The sequence below is a fragment of the Eumetopias jubatus genome, unplaced genomic scaffold (assembly GCF_037043125.1).
Source record: "Eumetopias jubatus isolate StellerSeaLion01/CBP00866 unplaced genomic scaffold, mEumJub1_p1.0 scaffold_12, whole genome shotgun sequence".
In the NCBI taxonomy this organism is placed as follows: Eukaryota; Metazoa; Chordata; class Mammalia; order Carnivora; family Otariidae; genus Eumetopias; species Eumetopias jubatus.
This window is the reverse complement of record NW_028274818.1, coordinates 69590043-69605587: the sequence shown is the minus strand read 5'-3', so window position 1 is coordinate 69605587 and position 15545 is coordinate 69590043. Positions and strand designations below refer to the sequence as shown.

General features: G+C 63.4%; 1 protein-coding gene across 4 annotated transcripts; it reads right to left on the bottom strand.

Moving 5' to 3' along the window:
- Positions 1–1633: 1633 nt before the first annotated feature.
- PIGQ (phosphatidylinositol glycan anchor biosynthesis class Q) lies at positions 1634–15498 on the bottom strand. 4 transcript variants are annotated; one of them, XM_028111940.2, is made up of 11 exons: positions 15446–15498; positions 10376–11074; positions 8439–8570; positions 8182–8302; positions 6261–6387; positions 5806–5959; positions 5619–5730; positions 4876–4956; positions 4275–4389; positions 2666–2727; positions 1634–1871 (listed from the first exon to the last, which is right to left on the bottom strand). In XM_028111940.2, the coding sequence occupies exons 2-11, from the start codon at positions 11062–11064 to the stop codon at positions 1719–1721; spliced, it is 1746 nt and encodes a 581-aa protein (XP_027967741.1). In that variant the 5' UTR covers positions 11065–11074; positions 15446–15498; the 3' UTR covers positions 1634–1718. The 4 variants fall into 4 exon arrangements, with proteins under 4 accessions (XP_027967741.1, XP_027967740.1, XP_027967742.1 ...); XM_028111939.2 differs by lacking the exon at positions 15446–15498 and adding an exon at positions 14052–14144; XM_028111941.2 differs by lacking the exons at positions 4876–4956; positions 15446–15498 and adding an exon at positions 14052–14120.
- Positions 15499–15545: the final 47 nt, after the last annotated feature.

The window sequence follows — 15545 nt, the reverse complement described above, 5'->3', positions numbered from 1 at the left end:
GGGCAGGTGTGGGCACACTCTCCTCAGGGGCTTCTGGGCCTCTGCGGGGTCCCTGCACTGCTCACATCCCCTCCCCCTGCCTCAGACCAGAGAGGCACCAAGGAAGCCACAGGGGCCCTGCAGGGCTCCCCTTTAGTGGAGGCTGACCTCTCCGGATTGCAGCCCTTCCCTACAAAGCCAGGATGCCAGGCACACAGGAGCCCACCCGAGAGTCCGAGAGCCCACAGGTTTCAGGCGACATACTCACCAGAGCCAGTGCAGCTCCCTCCTGCCCCAGGGAGGCCTGCGCCCCTGCCCTCGGCCCTGTCCCCCATACCAGGGCAAGGCCAAAACCAGACAGCAAGTGGCCCTGGGTCCATCCGCCCACACCAGGACACCTTCAAGGCGTCAGACCTGCAGGGAGTTCTGCTTCAGGGGATGGAGTGCCCCCCAGCTTGGCATCAAACAAGAAACAGGTGTCAAACACCTCAGAACAAACAATGGGGGCCAGCTGCCCCATGACCCCAGGAGAAGGGGAACCTCACTGCACCCCCACCAAGGTTCAGATGAAGATGGGGGCCTCCTCAGGCCTACCGCCCATGTAGTGATGAGAAGGCAGAGGGGCGCACTCCTAACGGGGGAGGTTTTATTGTCACAGCAGAAAAAGGCAGAGCTAGGACCTGTTCCATGAGATGCTGGGCTGGTGGGACCTCACCCACGGGCTCCCCACTGTGGCCTGCAGGCAAGGAGTGCAGGCTACGGCACAAATGTGGCCCACTCCAAGATGGCAAAACACACACAATGCCACCTGCATGTGCAGGCTTCCTCCCCCTGGGGCTGCTGGGGCTCACACCCACAGTCAGATTCCATGCCGGCCAGTAGGCAGACGCAGCGTGAACGTTAGGAGCCCCCCTCCCCACACTGGGGGCTACAAACGTGTCTGCCCAGCAGCTGCCTCCTTCTGTGGGTAGCCAGTGAGGGAGATGGAAGATCTGGCCAAGGGGCCTGTTCCTTCGTGGGCACGGGGGCAGGGACAGGGCAGCAAGGTGAATGGGTACTCGGTCTTCAGCAAGGCAGTTCCCGGCACCCCATGTGGCCTGGCTTCACACAGGGAGACCCAAAGGCCCGTGGGCAGCTCCTCGTGCAGAGCAATCTCTCCAGGGGGCGCCACACAAACCCTGTGTGACCCAGGCTGAGGGTGCTGCTGCCCGGCTTCCCGTACGGCCCTGGTTCACCGGGGCTGCTGGCTTGGGCGAGGGACACAGAAGTGCAACCCCTCAAGCCAGGAGATGCTTGGGGTCAGCCTCAAGAACGTTGAGTGTGTCCTAGAGAGGTCCCTCCACGCCATGACAGGGTGGGGCCGCTGGGAGCACCAGGGAGACCTGCCAGCTCACCTCCCCGGGAACGGGCATGGTGGGCAGAGTCGGGGGCTCTGGGTGCGATAGGAGGGGGGCTGGTGGGCACTGGGTGGCCATCACTAGAGGTCAGGAGGCGGGTCCCGAGGCAAACACAGCTGGTGATAGAGCAGAGGCCTGTTGGCCTGGCTGGCTGCCCCTGTGTCCTGCTGCTTGGCACCCCACCACCTCAGGGCCAGCAGGACATGCACAGGCCTCGGACGACTGGGGGCAGGGAAGGCAGAGATCAGGGACGCTTGCTGTCCTGATGGTCCACACCCTGGCAGGGAGGAGGGCAGACTGTGGCCGCGGGATGGTACTGGGCAGGCCGGCGACCAGGGCCCCTCAGGCCTGCTTGTCCCCTCTCTGCCTCCAGGGGTAGATGAGCTCTCCGAAGAACAGCTTGCGGCACAGGGAGCCCCAGGGGTGCGTGGGGTGGCAGCCACAGCTGGGCAGGCGGTAGGTGTGCACCACGCGACCGTAGGGCAGGGGGTTTATCTGGAAGCACAAGGGCAGCGCTCAGCCAGGACGCGGCCCCCACCTCCCTGAGGCTCAAGCTTGCCAGTCCGAGCGGCCCCTCACTGGGGGTCCCTGGGATGTCTGCTGCGGGGCAGCACCCACTCTGTCCAGACAGGCGCTCCTTGTGCTCCCCAGGGGCAGGGTGAGCAGCTTGAGAGGGAGCACTCGGACCGAGGTCAGGCGTGCTCTCCTCTGGGCAGGCTGCAGGGACGCGAGGTGGGCCAGCCTGGAGGGGCGCTGACTCCTTGCCTGCAGGACTCACCTCCCGGGAGCCTCCCAGGCAGGGCCCGGGAACATCCCGCACCCTTGAGAAAACCATGCAGGGCCCCAGCGGCCTCAGCATCTGACCTCTCCCTGAGACATGGCCCTCGGGCCAACCCCACCAGCCCCCAGCGAGTCACCCAGCAACCCACCCACTCTCGCACAGGCCAGAGGGACAGTTTCAGAGAAAGAGTGCATCCTGAGGCCTTCGCCAAGTCCGTGCTCTTCCTCCTGGAACAAGAGCCCATGGGGCTCAGGGCAGAAGCCCGGGCTGGTGGAAGGCATCAGGCACAGCCCAGGGGATCCCATCCAGGCACCTGCTGAGGGAGGTTCCAGGCAGAGGGGGTCACGGTGCCCAGAGGTCTTGGGGGTGAGGGAGCCTCTCCTTGAGGCCCCACCTGTCCGCTCTGTTGCACCCGTGCTGCCCTCCCCCAGAGCAGCCGCCCCAGAATATAGGCAACATCATGGCGGGGGGCGGGGGGGGGGTCTGCCCAGGGACACAGAGGCCTCACCTGCATCAGGAGGCGGAGGGGCCTGCCAGCCTCGTGCTCCAGGACTCGGAACTTCACACCAGCTGCAAGGACAGCAAGGTGCCTGTGAGGCACACGGCCCTCGGCAGATAACCTCCCGGGCCTCCTGCCCTGTACACCCGTAGAGGCAGACCTGGGCACAGGGGCTGTGGTGGCAAAGGCCCCTTCCTGTCTGAGTGGCACTCAGAAGGCTGTGGGTGGTCCGGGCCGCACACCAGGCTCACCTCTCCGCACGCCTCCCCCAACCTCCCTGTCTGCCTCCCCTCTGCCGGCTGCCTGGCCAGTATCAAAGCCTCTGCAGAACTTCACTGAAAGACAGAAGCTGCATGTCTGGGAGGCGGGGCAGGGTCAGCTGGGCCTCGGGGCCTCAGGCTGCACTGCTTTCCAAATGGGACGTGGCTTCTCCCACAGAGTGGACAGGGTCCTTGGTGGGGCGTGGCTGCCATCTAAACGTCTTCCAAATTCTGTATGAGCGGCGACTTGGGAACCCACTGTGCCCCTGGCCTGTAGTTTGGGCTCCCCAGCCTGGGAATTTCCAAGGCAGAAAGTTCTTGAAAAGAGAAGCAGGAGCTAATTATCAATTGATGAAGAGGCCCCCGGGCAAACTCGGTGAAAACAAGAGGAGGCAGCAGCATCTGTGGACTTTTATGTGAAGTTAAAACAACTCTGCTCTGACCACAAGCTGCAGGCTGGGGGAGGGAAGATGCTGGGTCTCAGGCTCCTTGCCTGCCTGGTCCTGGTACTCTGAAGTAGGGACACAGGCCGGGGTCACTGGCATGGGCCACCTGGGGGTCTGCAGGGGAGGTGACCTGGAAAGAGAATTTAAGGGCGCGGGGAAGGCAGACTAGGTCCAAAGTGCACGGAGCATGCAGGTTCAAGTCCTCTGGCCCTCTGCGGGCTGGAAGCAGCTGCTGGGAGCTTTGGTGTCGGGGCTGGGCTGCAAACAGCATGCAGGGCCTCCCAGGCAGGCTGCTCAGCACAGGGGTCGGCGGAACAGCCGCTGGATGGGGGCTGTACCAAGAATGCCCCATGCTCCCTGATGTGTTCAAAACCCCTCAACAGGGATGGGCCAGCTCACAATGCTGTGACCAGTTAGGTCAGCCTCCCCTGGCCTGCAGAGAGGTGGCCTTCCCTCAGGGGCATCTGCCTACCTAGCGGTTGGTGTCAGCATGAAAAGAGGGGCAGCCACCTGCAGAGGGGGACAGCCAGGGGCAGCTAGGAGGGGGTGCTGTCCTGCGCACCATGGTCTGTGGTCACACAGATCCGGCCAGCCCAGTGCCCTCCAGCCTGGCCTGTCCCCTCCAAGGTTGAGGGGCACCAGCAGGCACACAGTCCCACACGAGCTCAGAGAGACGCTTCTCTGAGCCACATTCAAGTACCACCTACGCTACTGCAGACAGACGTCAGGGCAAATGTTCACGCTCGTCACAGAAGAAGGTGACAAAGAGGAAGGGCTGCCTCTGTTGCCTCTGAACCCCCCAGCTCACTGCAGGCCCAGTGGACATCAGGGGTCTCAGCCGCCCCCACCACCCGCACCCTGCACACCACTGCTTCTGCAGGGCCCGTGGGTGCACCCCACACACAGACCTACCCGCAAGCCTGTAGGGCCGGCAGAGCCGGAGGCCGAGCGAGTAGAGCGGCAGGGAGTTGATGAGGTCCACGAGCAGATGCATCAGGCCCTGCACAGCCACCACCAGAAGCCGGAGCTGCAGCGACAGACGGCACTCAGAGCCGCACCAGGGCCATGACTGCAGCAGCCCAGGGGTCCTGGCCGCGACGAAGGGTGAGCAGGGGCTCCAGACCCCTGGGGAGGACACGGATCGCATCCTGAGGAGGGCACAGCTCCCACCCTGATCCTGAGGCCCAGCTATGAGGAGGCAGGGAAGCAGTGGGCAGGGGCAGCTGACCCCAGGGGAACATGCTACTGGCCCCTCGGCTGGGGCCAGCTGGGTGCCCCTCCCCGGGGCCCTCCGTGCACCCAGCTGTGTGTCCCAGAGCTGGGGTAGGACCCCTGACCACTCCAGGGCCCAGCACACAGTGCCCCGAGAGTCTGGAATAGCCATGGCCTCTCTGGGGTAGTGGTGGATGGCCTGCCCACAGCTGCCTGGCTGGCAGGCAGGGCAGGCAGGGATCACTCCAAGCACTGTGGGCAAGGCCCAGTGGCCAGGTCAGCCAGGAGCCTCTCGGCTCACCAGGGTGAACACCAGGTAGTACAGGGCCGTGGTGGGCAGGAGGAAGACCAGGATGGTGAAGAGCAAAGTCCCAATGAACAGCTACAGGGAGAAAGAACACCACCGTCAGCATCAGCAAGAGCCCTATGCCAGGGACAGCCCCAGTGGCACGAGCCACAACTCCGCAGCCCATCCCCACCAAACCCACCCTACAATGGAGCAGAAATGGGATGCCTGCCAACAGGACACCTGGGCTTCCGAGATAGCTCAGGAAAACCCGCTCATGACAGTTTTCTCCAGTACGGGGCGGGATGTGTCCGCATGCCATCCAGACTCGGTGACACGCGGGGAGACAGAACCAGCCAACAGGGCGTGAGCACATACATCAAAGGTGGGAGGACAAGCATGCCGTGCAGGGCAGCACACAGGGTCCACCTGGTCAGCCCAGGTGTGAGCCGGGGCCTGTGCGTACGTCATGTCCAGGCCCCACCGTCCAGGAGCTCCCTGGTGCCCAGCACCCTCCTCACAGCAGGGTCCGCCTCCCACCTGGGGCAAGTCCTGCTTGGAAGGGCTCCACGTGCACCTTGCCCCCTGCAGAGCCCTCAGTACCCCAGGCTCCACGCTGACCCGCCCGCAGGGGAGCTGCCCCACCACAGGCTGCGCAACGACACTGGCCAGGCTCATGTAGAGAGGGACCAGGTGGACGGGAGCGGGGAGGCTCCCCCTGCACCCTGCCCGGCCTCCCCCTGCACCCTGCCTGGTACCTGGTCCAGGTCATAGGAGCAGGAGTCCACTCGCTGGCGCAGAACATTCCACTTCTTCCCCCGGAACAGACGCCAAAGTGAGGACAGGCCGCAGATCTTCAGACAGTATAGCCTGCGGGGCGTGGGCAGCGTCAGGGCTTGGGGGGTGCCGAGGGCCGGCCTGCACGAGTGTGGCGCCCACACCCACCTGGCCCCGTAGACGTAGAAGCAGTAGATGTGGAAGGTGAGCAGAGCAATGATGTCAGACAGGATGGACAGGGCGACCGTCAGGCCCAGGCAGGCTGAGAGGCCCACGTGCCACAGGATGCGCTCGATGAAGGGGGACATGAGGTGGATGTAGCCTGGGGGGATGGGGGTTGGCTCTGAGGGGGGCACCCAGGGAGGTCCTGCCCTCCCCCCCCAATTCCTCACTGAGGAGGGGCGCCTGAGGCTTCTGGAAACCGTGAGTGATGGACTTCACTGCTGGCCGTCCCTGGGCCGAGCAGCCAGCCCAGCAGAGCAGGTCTACACACACATACCCGGGACGGCGAGAGGACAGAAAAGCAGGGACAAAGGGGATGGGGTCTGGCCTGGCCCCACCCCCTGCACTGGGCGGGGGAGCATTAGGGGGGCTCGCTGGGGCCAGGCGGAGCCAGCACTCACTGATCCACAGGTGCAGGTGGTAGAGGAAGAAGCGGCCCAGCACCTGGTCCAGCGCCCGGTTCATCTTCAGCCCAGCGGGCGCACCCATCAGCCACTGCAGCAGATGCTGGAGCTCCTCAGCCACATGCTGTAGAGACACAGGAGGAAGATGAAGTCCATAAACTGGGCCCCAGCACAGCCAACCCATCTGGGCAGGAAGAAGGTAGTCTGGGTCCTTCTCTCTGGGTGTCTCCTAATGTGATGGGCACATGAGGTTTCCCACACTTGTCTGGCCAAGGAAGCCCTCTTCACAGATGCTCGGGGACCTGGGCCTGAGAGGCTGACAGTGCACCCCTGGCCCTCAGGCCACGGGGGCCCTGATGGGCATCAGCTTTCCTCCATCTCAATCCTCACGCCACTGGACCCACAGGAGAGCTCAGCCCCACATGCCCAGAGGTGGTACAGACCCCGGCTCATCATGAACCTTGGGGGAGCTGATGGGTCTACCCAGTGCCCCTCTGCTGAGGACCCCACCCCACCACCTGGCAGCACGACACCACAGACGCCTGGGCCTGAGCTGGGGGGGTGATCCCAGGTGACCCTCAGGGTGTTGCGCCCATCAGGGGCCCAGGTAGCAAGTGGGAAGGCTGGTGGGTTCCCTAGAGGGAAGGACAGATGAGGTCTGAGCCACAAACAACGTCCAGTGAGGGCCAGAGATAGCACGGGGATGCTCACCGGCAAGCTGGGAAGCTGAGCAGCATCCTGGCCGCCCAGGGAGGAAGGCCAATGTCCGGGCACTGGGCCGGTCCCAGGGCACAGGCCCCGAGGACCCTTAGCCTCATCAGCAATGCTGCGGCCATGGCCATGACAGCCCTGCCCCACAGCCTGCCATCCCCCCCCGCCCCGCAACCCACCATGTGGGCCTGTGAAGGCCTCAGCTGAGTCCGGGGCAGCGAGAAAAGGAACAGAGCATTCTTTATAAATAGAGCTTATCTAATATTTAAAGGATAAGAGCTGAGCGGCAGGAAGAGGCTTTCATTTTTAAATTAAATATTTATATTTCTGCGCAGTTCTGCAAAAGGGAGATCGAAGATGAAGCTGGCCAAAAGGCAGAGCATGGGTGAGAAAGGTACAGCAGCGAAGCCCCTGTCCTGGCTTCCAGGCCCTCCCTCCTCCTTCCTCTTGGACCAGGTCTCCCCAAGAAGCCATGGAGGCTCTCGGCCTGTGAGGGCCCCTGTTCATGAGCAGGCTGAGGGTACGGCTGCAGCTGGACACTGATGGGAGTGCCAGAGGCTGCACGCACAAGGACCACCCAGCCAGGCCTCAGCCCCTCGACCACACCGGGGCCAGGAGGCCACTGGCAGAGGCCTGGGGAAGGCCCACGCAGCCAAAGGGACTGCTCCAAGCAGGAAGACAAGCTCCCAACAGGAGCGACTGGGCCTATGGCTCTGAGGAAGGGAGGCAGAGAAGAGCAACAGGGTAGAAACTGGGAGAAGTGGAAACTGCTGGTACTCAGCATGGGAACTGCCGAATCAGCAGTGGGAGAGGCCTGACTGCAGCTGGATACAGACGGCCCTGGACACACGGAAGGTTTCTGTGGTGCTTGCTGTGCAGAGGGCCAAGCCCAGAGCCAGCTGCCTCAAGAGCCAGGAGCCAGGGACCCTGGGCCGGGGGGGGGTGTGCTCCCCCAAAAAGCCTCAACCACAAGGTGGAAAGGAAGGTAGAGGCCAGGAGCTGAGATGTGACCTAGTGGGGGAAGGTGGGCATCCGGTGAGCTGAGTGTGTGCAGCCCTGGGGACCGGTCTGGGGTCAGGGACCAGGGCGGCTCCTCTAGCCCAACAGAGGGAAAGGGTCACACGGCTCTGACCAGCTGAGGGGCTTTTGCTGCCCCCAGGCAGGGCTCTACTCCCACCCCTGGGACACAGGTGCTCTGGTAACTCACATCAGCCACAGGGACGAGGGCCTCCGCCAATGGCCCAATGCGGTCCTTCCCGCGAAGCCATGACAGCAGTGCAAGGCCAAGGGCCACATCGAGAAGCACAGAGACAAGCACGTTGGCCTTCCTGGAAGGAGGGGGCCAATGGGAGTGGGTGGTGAGCAGGGCCTGGCCGGAGGGGGTCAGCGTGGGTGGGCCTGGTGCAAAGAAGTGGGGGGGACACGCGACTGGCCGCTATGAAGGAGACCCAGGCGGGGCTGCACCTCATCAGCTGGGTGGGGTTCTCGGCCTTCTGGGTGCTGAAGACGAGCGTGAGCTGCTCCAGCCGGTGCCTGAGCTGCTCGCACACAGAGAGCTTGCTCCAGACGAAGGACAGGGGCCACAACTTGAACAGCCTGTGAAGGAGCCAAGAGGTGGCCGTTCAGGCAGTGCAGCAGTTCTCCTGCCTGCCGGGGAGTGGGGGCCCCTCAGCTGGCACCAACACCCCTCACCGGGCCCACATCAAGACCCTGGAGGCCCTGAACACAACGGCCACAAACCCGAGCTCAGCAGGACAGGGACACTGTGGGGGCGCACAGGCAGGCAGACCAGTGGGGGGTCACGGTGCGCTCGTGGCTGTTAACTGGGAACCCGACCTCCTCACAAAGCAGTGACTCGAGTCACACCCAAAGCCAAGTGCCAAGGCTTCGCCCCAGGAGTAGAGAGAACGTGCTGTCCTGCCAACCAGTGCCTTGCCCTGCTGGATGGTGACCCTCATCAAGGGTCTGCAGGCCAGCCGGGCTGCCCCATGAGACTCGTGTCTCACAAGGCAAAGGAAGCACTGAGGTGCTTCTGCACGGATTCCAACACTGAGAGGAAATGTTTGCAAGCAAAGGTAAAGAAAGGGCCCTATTGTCTCTCGGCTCCATGTCCATCCAGACACCCAGAGCCTTGCTGCTGCCAGCAGGAGCCTGCAGGGCTTGTGCCAAGCACAGGGCCGCCACTAGCCATGCACTCAGACCCTCAGGAGGAAGGAGGAAGTCTTCAAGCGGTTCTGAGCCAGCTCCAGGAATGAGTCACGTTCAGCACAGCCATCCTGAACTCCAGTCAAGTGGAAGGCACTGTCTGCACTGAGCACCCCCCGCCCCGCCTGCACGGCAGGGTCCCTGAGGCTCAGACCAGCCCAGGGCAGCCAGGGCCCCAACAGCATCCCTGGGGCTGCCCTAGGGGGCCAGGGGCTTCACTTCTGCACAGTAACAGCTATGCCTCACATAACTGCCACCGTGCTCTGCCCACAGCTCTAGCCTGATGGGCTGATCGGGATCTGCGGCACATGAGCGTCGTTAACCTTTCTTGAGTCCTTCGAAAGGAGATAAAAGCCAAGGACCATCTCTCCCCCAAACTGTACCTTGGCTGACACACACTTTCCTGTAATTCATTCCAGGGGATTGTGAAGATCCAAAACCCACCCTTTGTGTCAAGATCCCCTGCAGCCCTCAACCCAAGGCACTGTCCACATGGAGCTGCCAAGGCGCTCTGCCAAGTCAGGCCGGAGTGCTCAGCAGCCCTCGGTCAGCAGGTGAGGCCAGTCCCCAAACCCAACAGCCACAACCCCGGGACCTAAGTAGGGGGCGCCATCGGGAAGCCGGCTTCTCACAGAGGGAGGGACCCCAAGAGCCAGAACACCCAGGGCCCCCAAGAGCTACACCCCTCGGCCAGGCCTGCAGCCAGGAGTATTCCAGGGGACTGTGTAGACGAGCCAAGGCTGGGGACCACCACCGCAACCCACGTCCATCAGTGAGCGGACACTGCCCCCACCAGGGCCAGGGAAGCAAGTGGGACCTGCGTGCCTTCCTTCAGAAGGACAACTCCCAGGCACCAGGCCGCGCAAATACCAGTCGCCTGTCGGCAACAACCTGCGTGTGTTCACGGTCTTGCTCGCCTCGCAGGAGACTGAGCCACCTGAAGTCCACCCTGAACGGCTACCCGGTGGGTCCCATGCCAGTGTTGAGGCTGCCAAGGGAGCGTGCTCTGCCCAGAGAGCAACCACCACCCAGACGTCCCCAGAGATAAGAGGGGAGGTGACAGGAGATGAGAGTGGGAAGCCTCAGCAGGGCCCGTCTGGGCCTCCAGGCCTCTGCCCACGGTGGGGGCTAGGTCTCAGCGGCCGGACTTCCTCTCCGCCCCCCCCCCCCCGCCCTCCGGCCCCAGGGGCACATACCGGCAGGCGCTGGCGGCCGAGACGAGTGACAACAGGCAGGCCAGCAGCACGCAGACAGGGCCCGAGGCACGCTTTGCCAGCTCAGCGAGGATGCTCGCCTCCACGCCGTCTGACTGCCAGTGGCTCAAGCGCACAGGGCCGTCGTCGAAGCGGTCGCTCCGGAAGAGCGCCTCACTGCGCGCCACCGTGTCAAAGACGGCAGCCAGACCCCCAGCACTGGGCGCTGCATCGCCGGCCAGGCAGTCAGGCAGGGCTGCGGGCGGGTGCAGCTGAGAGAGCAGCACCTTGCGCTGGTCGTAGAAGACGAGCATGACCTGGTCCTCGTAGGGGGTGCCAGGGCAGGGAGGCACCTGCCGGCGCGTGGCCTTGCAGCTCCACAACTTGCTGCCCTGCTCCCGGCACAGCTGTAGCCAAGGCTCATGGGAGAAGATGGTGCCCAGGCCCTCCAGAAAGTGGCCCAGGCTCTCCTCAGCCTCCTGCCGGCGGTGGCACCAGGTGCCCAGCACGGCCAGCCCCACGTGGCCGGCCTGATGCACCTGGGCCAGGAGCTCCTTCACCTGGAGGGGGATGAAGGGAAAGTGCACCACAGCCAGGACCACGGCGCTGCTCTGCTCTGGCACCCATCGTCCCACCAGCAAGCCGCTGTCGGCCGAGGCGCAGCACGTGGGGAAGAAGGCCTTGAGCACCATGCCGGGCACGCTGGAAGAGAGGGGACGGGCTCAGTCCGGGGCGGCCCCAGGGCAGCCGGCAGCACCACAGACGGCCCTGAGGACACACACACACACACGCACACACACACGGCCACAGGGCCCATGGGGTGGACCCCAGAGGCCCATGTCACATGGGCACGGCCCCTACCCCCATCCCAGGCCGGCCAACACTTGCCCCCATTTCAGAGACAAGCAGGCTGAACAGGGCAGGGGACGTGAGTGATCCCCAGGAGCACTCACGATGGTGTGCGGGGCTGAACGTGAGGGCTTTGTTTTTGTTTTCAAGGAAACTGATGACAGTTTGTTATGTGTAGCACATGGAAAAATGTACAATCTCATTAACATTTAAAGTAATGCACATTAAAATCTAATGAACCTTGATTTACTTACTAAGCTAGTGAGAATAAAGATGAAAATGTAAATGGATTATTGCTGGGCTGAGAGAAACCAGATGCAGGCACACGGTTGGTGGCTGTGGGCACTGGTGCAGGGGCCCCAGAACATACCGGGGGACGTGTCTGTGCCCCAAGCCCACCCCCCGTCTGGTGAGCCCCCAGAGGAGCCTCGGGGCTCTCATGGGGCTTTGGCAGCTACTCTGACCCACCAGCCGATGGCTGTGCCCATCCACCATTTCGGGGCTGAGTTCCCAGCAGGGGACTGACTCTCTTGTCACAGTTGAGCGAGGCAGCTGTCTAAACGTGGGGGGCCTGGAGGATGCCAAGCTCCCCACTGTCTTCTCTCAGGCTGAGGGCCGTGCGCCTTCCTGGCCTCTAACCAGCAAGACCGGCCCCAAGTAGCTATGACCCCCGAATTCTGTGGGACCCTGAGCCTTGCCTTGCCCAGAGGTAAGTTCACTGGGGATGCAGGTTTCTCAGCAAGCACTGAGCCCCTCCCAGATGGTGGGCAGCAGGCCCTCATCCAGCAGAGCCCTGAGGGCTTCACCTTGGAGCATGCTCTTTCTCAGACACTGACTGTCCCCACCTTGTTGGCACAAAGGACCCAGCAGCCACCCTGAGCTAAGACCCCCAAGCTGGAGCCCACACCCGAGGGAGGGACGCAGGCCTTGGACGGAGCCCAGGCCTCCAGGCCCCACCGCTTGCCAGGCCCTTGGGGACATACACGTTGGCATGGTGGGATGTGTCATCCATTTGCTATCAGCTGGGGGGCTCTGGGAGGGGCCTTACACAGACACAAACGCCCAGGGCTTAAGGGGTCACTGGTGCAGCAGCTTGCCCTCACTGCAGGGAGGCCAGATTGGGGCTGGGAGGTAGAGGCCTCTCCCGGCAATTGTGCAAGTGGGTTCCAGCTGAAAAGGGTCCTCTGAGCTGAGCAGCTGCACTCCGGAATGTCTCTCCTCACCAAGTGACTGGTGCCGGCAGGGGAAAGCCTGGAGCCCAGCAGCAGCCCCAGGCCAAACCCCCGTGGCCATCACCAGGGGCCCACTTCTCTTCCTGACCCTCCCGATAGGGGCAATTTGAGACGGACAGAGCAGTTCTGCCTGTGAGGGACCTGGGGCTTCGGGCTTACTGACCACGGCGGGGGGCCGGGCATCACACTAAGCCTCTCGCTTGAGACGCACAGGCTCAGCCAAACAGCGCTATCACACCCCGCTTGGGGACTCCTTGCACAGGAACTAAGGAAAACGACCCATGGCTACTGTCGGAAAAGAAAAACAATTGGCCTAACAGTGAACAGATGCTCTGGGGAAAGCTGCATCTGTCAGAGCAATGGGGTTTTCACTTCGGGAAAATTCACTGAGTTGTACTCATACGGTTTGTGCATTTTCTTTGTGTGGGTTATGCTTCATCTACAAAGTTTGCCTAAAAAAGAAGAAAAAGAAGCAGCTCCTTATGTCTCCTTATGTCTAAGCTCCTTATGTCTAAGAAGAGCAGAGGGCAGAAGTTGCTGTTCTTATCCGTGGGGTAGCGAGAGAGAACAAACCACGGGGCCAACTCCCATCCCCACCCCCACCTCAGCCTCTGGGAGCGAGGAACACAAAGAAATCTGCTCAGATCAGACGCCCAGAAAAAGAAGAGCAGGCAATCAATAGCGGAGGTGCAGACGGGGGAGGGGGCAGGAACTTGGGCAACGAGCACATCTTTAAAGACCAGGATCCAAAGCAAGGGCCCACGCCTGGGAAGGCCTCGTCTGTCAGGGGGAACACCGAGCTCCCTTCCCAGGTGGGTCAGGCAGCCAGGTCTCTGCGGCAGGGACAGCCCTGCTCTCAGCCCCTGAGGTCATCAGTCTGCCTTATGAGGGAAGCTGTGCTTCTCTCCTCTGCATGAACTGACTGTGGGGAAGAGCCCAGTCATGGCTGGCCAGGGACAGCTCCGCGGCTGAATCCCGCCTCTGGAAGCTACTCCAGAGCTCCCAGAAACTCCTATTACCCCATGTTGTTTGTTTTTGTCTGGCGTTGGGTAAACAGTGCTTTCTCCCCGTCATCTCAGAAGAATGGCGGTGAATCTACAACCCCCAACCGGAGGCTAGAACCCACCACCCCGAGATCAAGCGTGCACGCTCCCCCTGCGGAGCCGGCCAGGCGTCCCTACCGTTGTTTTGTGCCCTATGTTCTGCGGACACTGCTGGCCCTGAACGCCCTTCCCCAGGGTCCACCGCGGGGGCCGGCTGGGGGTGTCACTGGGACGCGGCGGCACGGCCGCAGACCACCCACCCAAGCCCGCCTCCGGGGCCCTGCTGTCTCAGGCCCGCCCCGCGACCGGCTGCGCCCCCATTTCACAGAAGAGGAAACAGAGGCTCCAGAGGCGGGGGGGGGGGGGCTGTGCCGCGCCGCCCCTGGGAGGAGCCTCGGGGCCCCTTCCGCCGCCTGGCCCGCGCCCGGCGCCCGGTCCCGCCCCGCCGCGGGAGTTGGGGGGCCCACAGCCCGGGGGCCGGGGCGGGAGGGGCGACGCCCCAAGGTCACAGCGCACGGACGCCGGCCCGGCCCCCTCCCCCGCACGAATGCTCACCGGCTGCTCCCCAGGGCCGCGCCCTCGGGCGGCGGGGTCGGGATGGGGTGGGGGACCGCGTGGGGCGGGCCCGGGCGGACTACAGCGCTCGCCGCCCCCACCCCCGCCGCGGCCGCGCCGCGGGACACGAGCCCCATTTCCGCCGGCTCCCAGCGTTGCCGCGCGACGGTCCGGCCCCCAAAGGCGCCCGAGCTTGCCCGCGGACCCCGCCCGAGCGTTCCGCGCGCGCAACGTTCCAGTCCCCGGAGTCTGCGGCCGGCAACGTTCCAGTCTCCGGAGTCTGCGGCCGGCAACGTTCCAGTCTCCGGAGTCTGCGGCCGGCGTGCGCAGCGGCCTTGTCCCCCAGCAGCGTCCTTGTCCCCCACCCTCAGTGTCCTTGCCCCCCAGTGTCCTTCTCCCCCACCCCAGTGTCCTCCCCACCAGCAGTGTCCTTGCCCCCCCCCCAGCGTCCTTATTCCCCAACAGTGTCCTTGTTCCTCACCCCCAGGGTCCTTGCCCCCCCCAGCGTCCTTGTACCCCCTCCAGCACACCTGCAGTGTCCCCAACACCCCTGCCTTCCAGTCCCCCATCTTCTCACAGCTGCCAAACCTCCCCCACCCCCCATTTCCTCATCTGAGGGACCCGGTGGACCTGGCTTTTGAGGGTCCCCAACCTCACCTTCCACTGGTGAAAGAACCCCCAAGCCCTGTGTGGCGTTCCGGAAGGAGCTGCCTTCCCAGCTCCAGACCGGCCCCCTCCAACAACGGTCTCTGCCAAGGGGCGCCCAGAGGGCCCCTTAGGGCCCAGTGGACTAGGAAAGCTGGGCCCCAGTGGGCCAGCCCAGAGGCGGCAGCCCTCTGGTTTGGTCATCAGAGGGGTCCCTAGCCCCTCCTGCTCCGGGGAGCAATATCCCTGACACCAGTAGCAACAAGTAGAATTTATTGAGCACGTAGTGGTCATGCTTCCTTACACTGACCACTGAAATCCCGCCCCCCCCACACGGGCTGGTACATATGAAGGGGACCTTGTCAGAGGCAATGTCCTGGTGATCAGGCACTGTCCCCTTCCCACTGAGACCCCTCTCTGGAACTAGGGGCCTGGCTGGGCCCCAAATGCAGAGTCCTACCCTCACACCTCCACCTCTTTTGGGCCTCATTTGCCCATGGTTCTTCGGTAACAGGAGTCCTTCCTCATAGGAAGGCTCTCCTGGCTGGTCCACCGCCTGGAACCTTCCCAGCATGCATCACCCATGAGCTTGGAGCCCTTTGCTCCTGGTTTGCCGAGGAGAAAATGCAGGTTCAGCCTGAGGGACGATCTCACACGGGAGAAGTGGACCAGGAGTATGGAGGCTCCCCTCCCAGCCATGTGCCACCCCAGGGTGCCTCTGGGGCGGCCCCTGTTTTGCGTTGCCTTACCTCAGGCCCAGAGAAGCAGCAGGAGGTTCGGCACCTGGGGTGCGTCTGAAGATGGGGACAGTGAAGGGCTGCACCCCTGCCCTGCCCAGCTCAGCCGCAC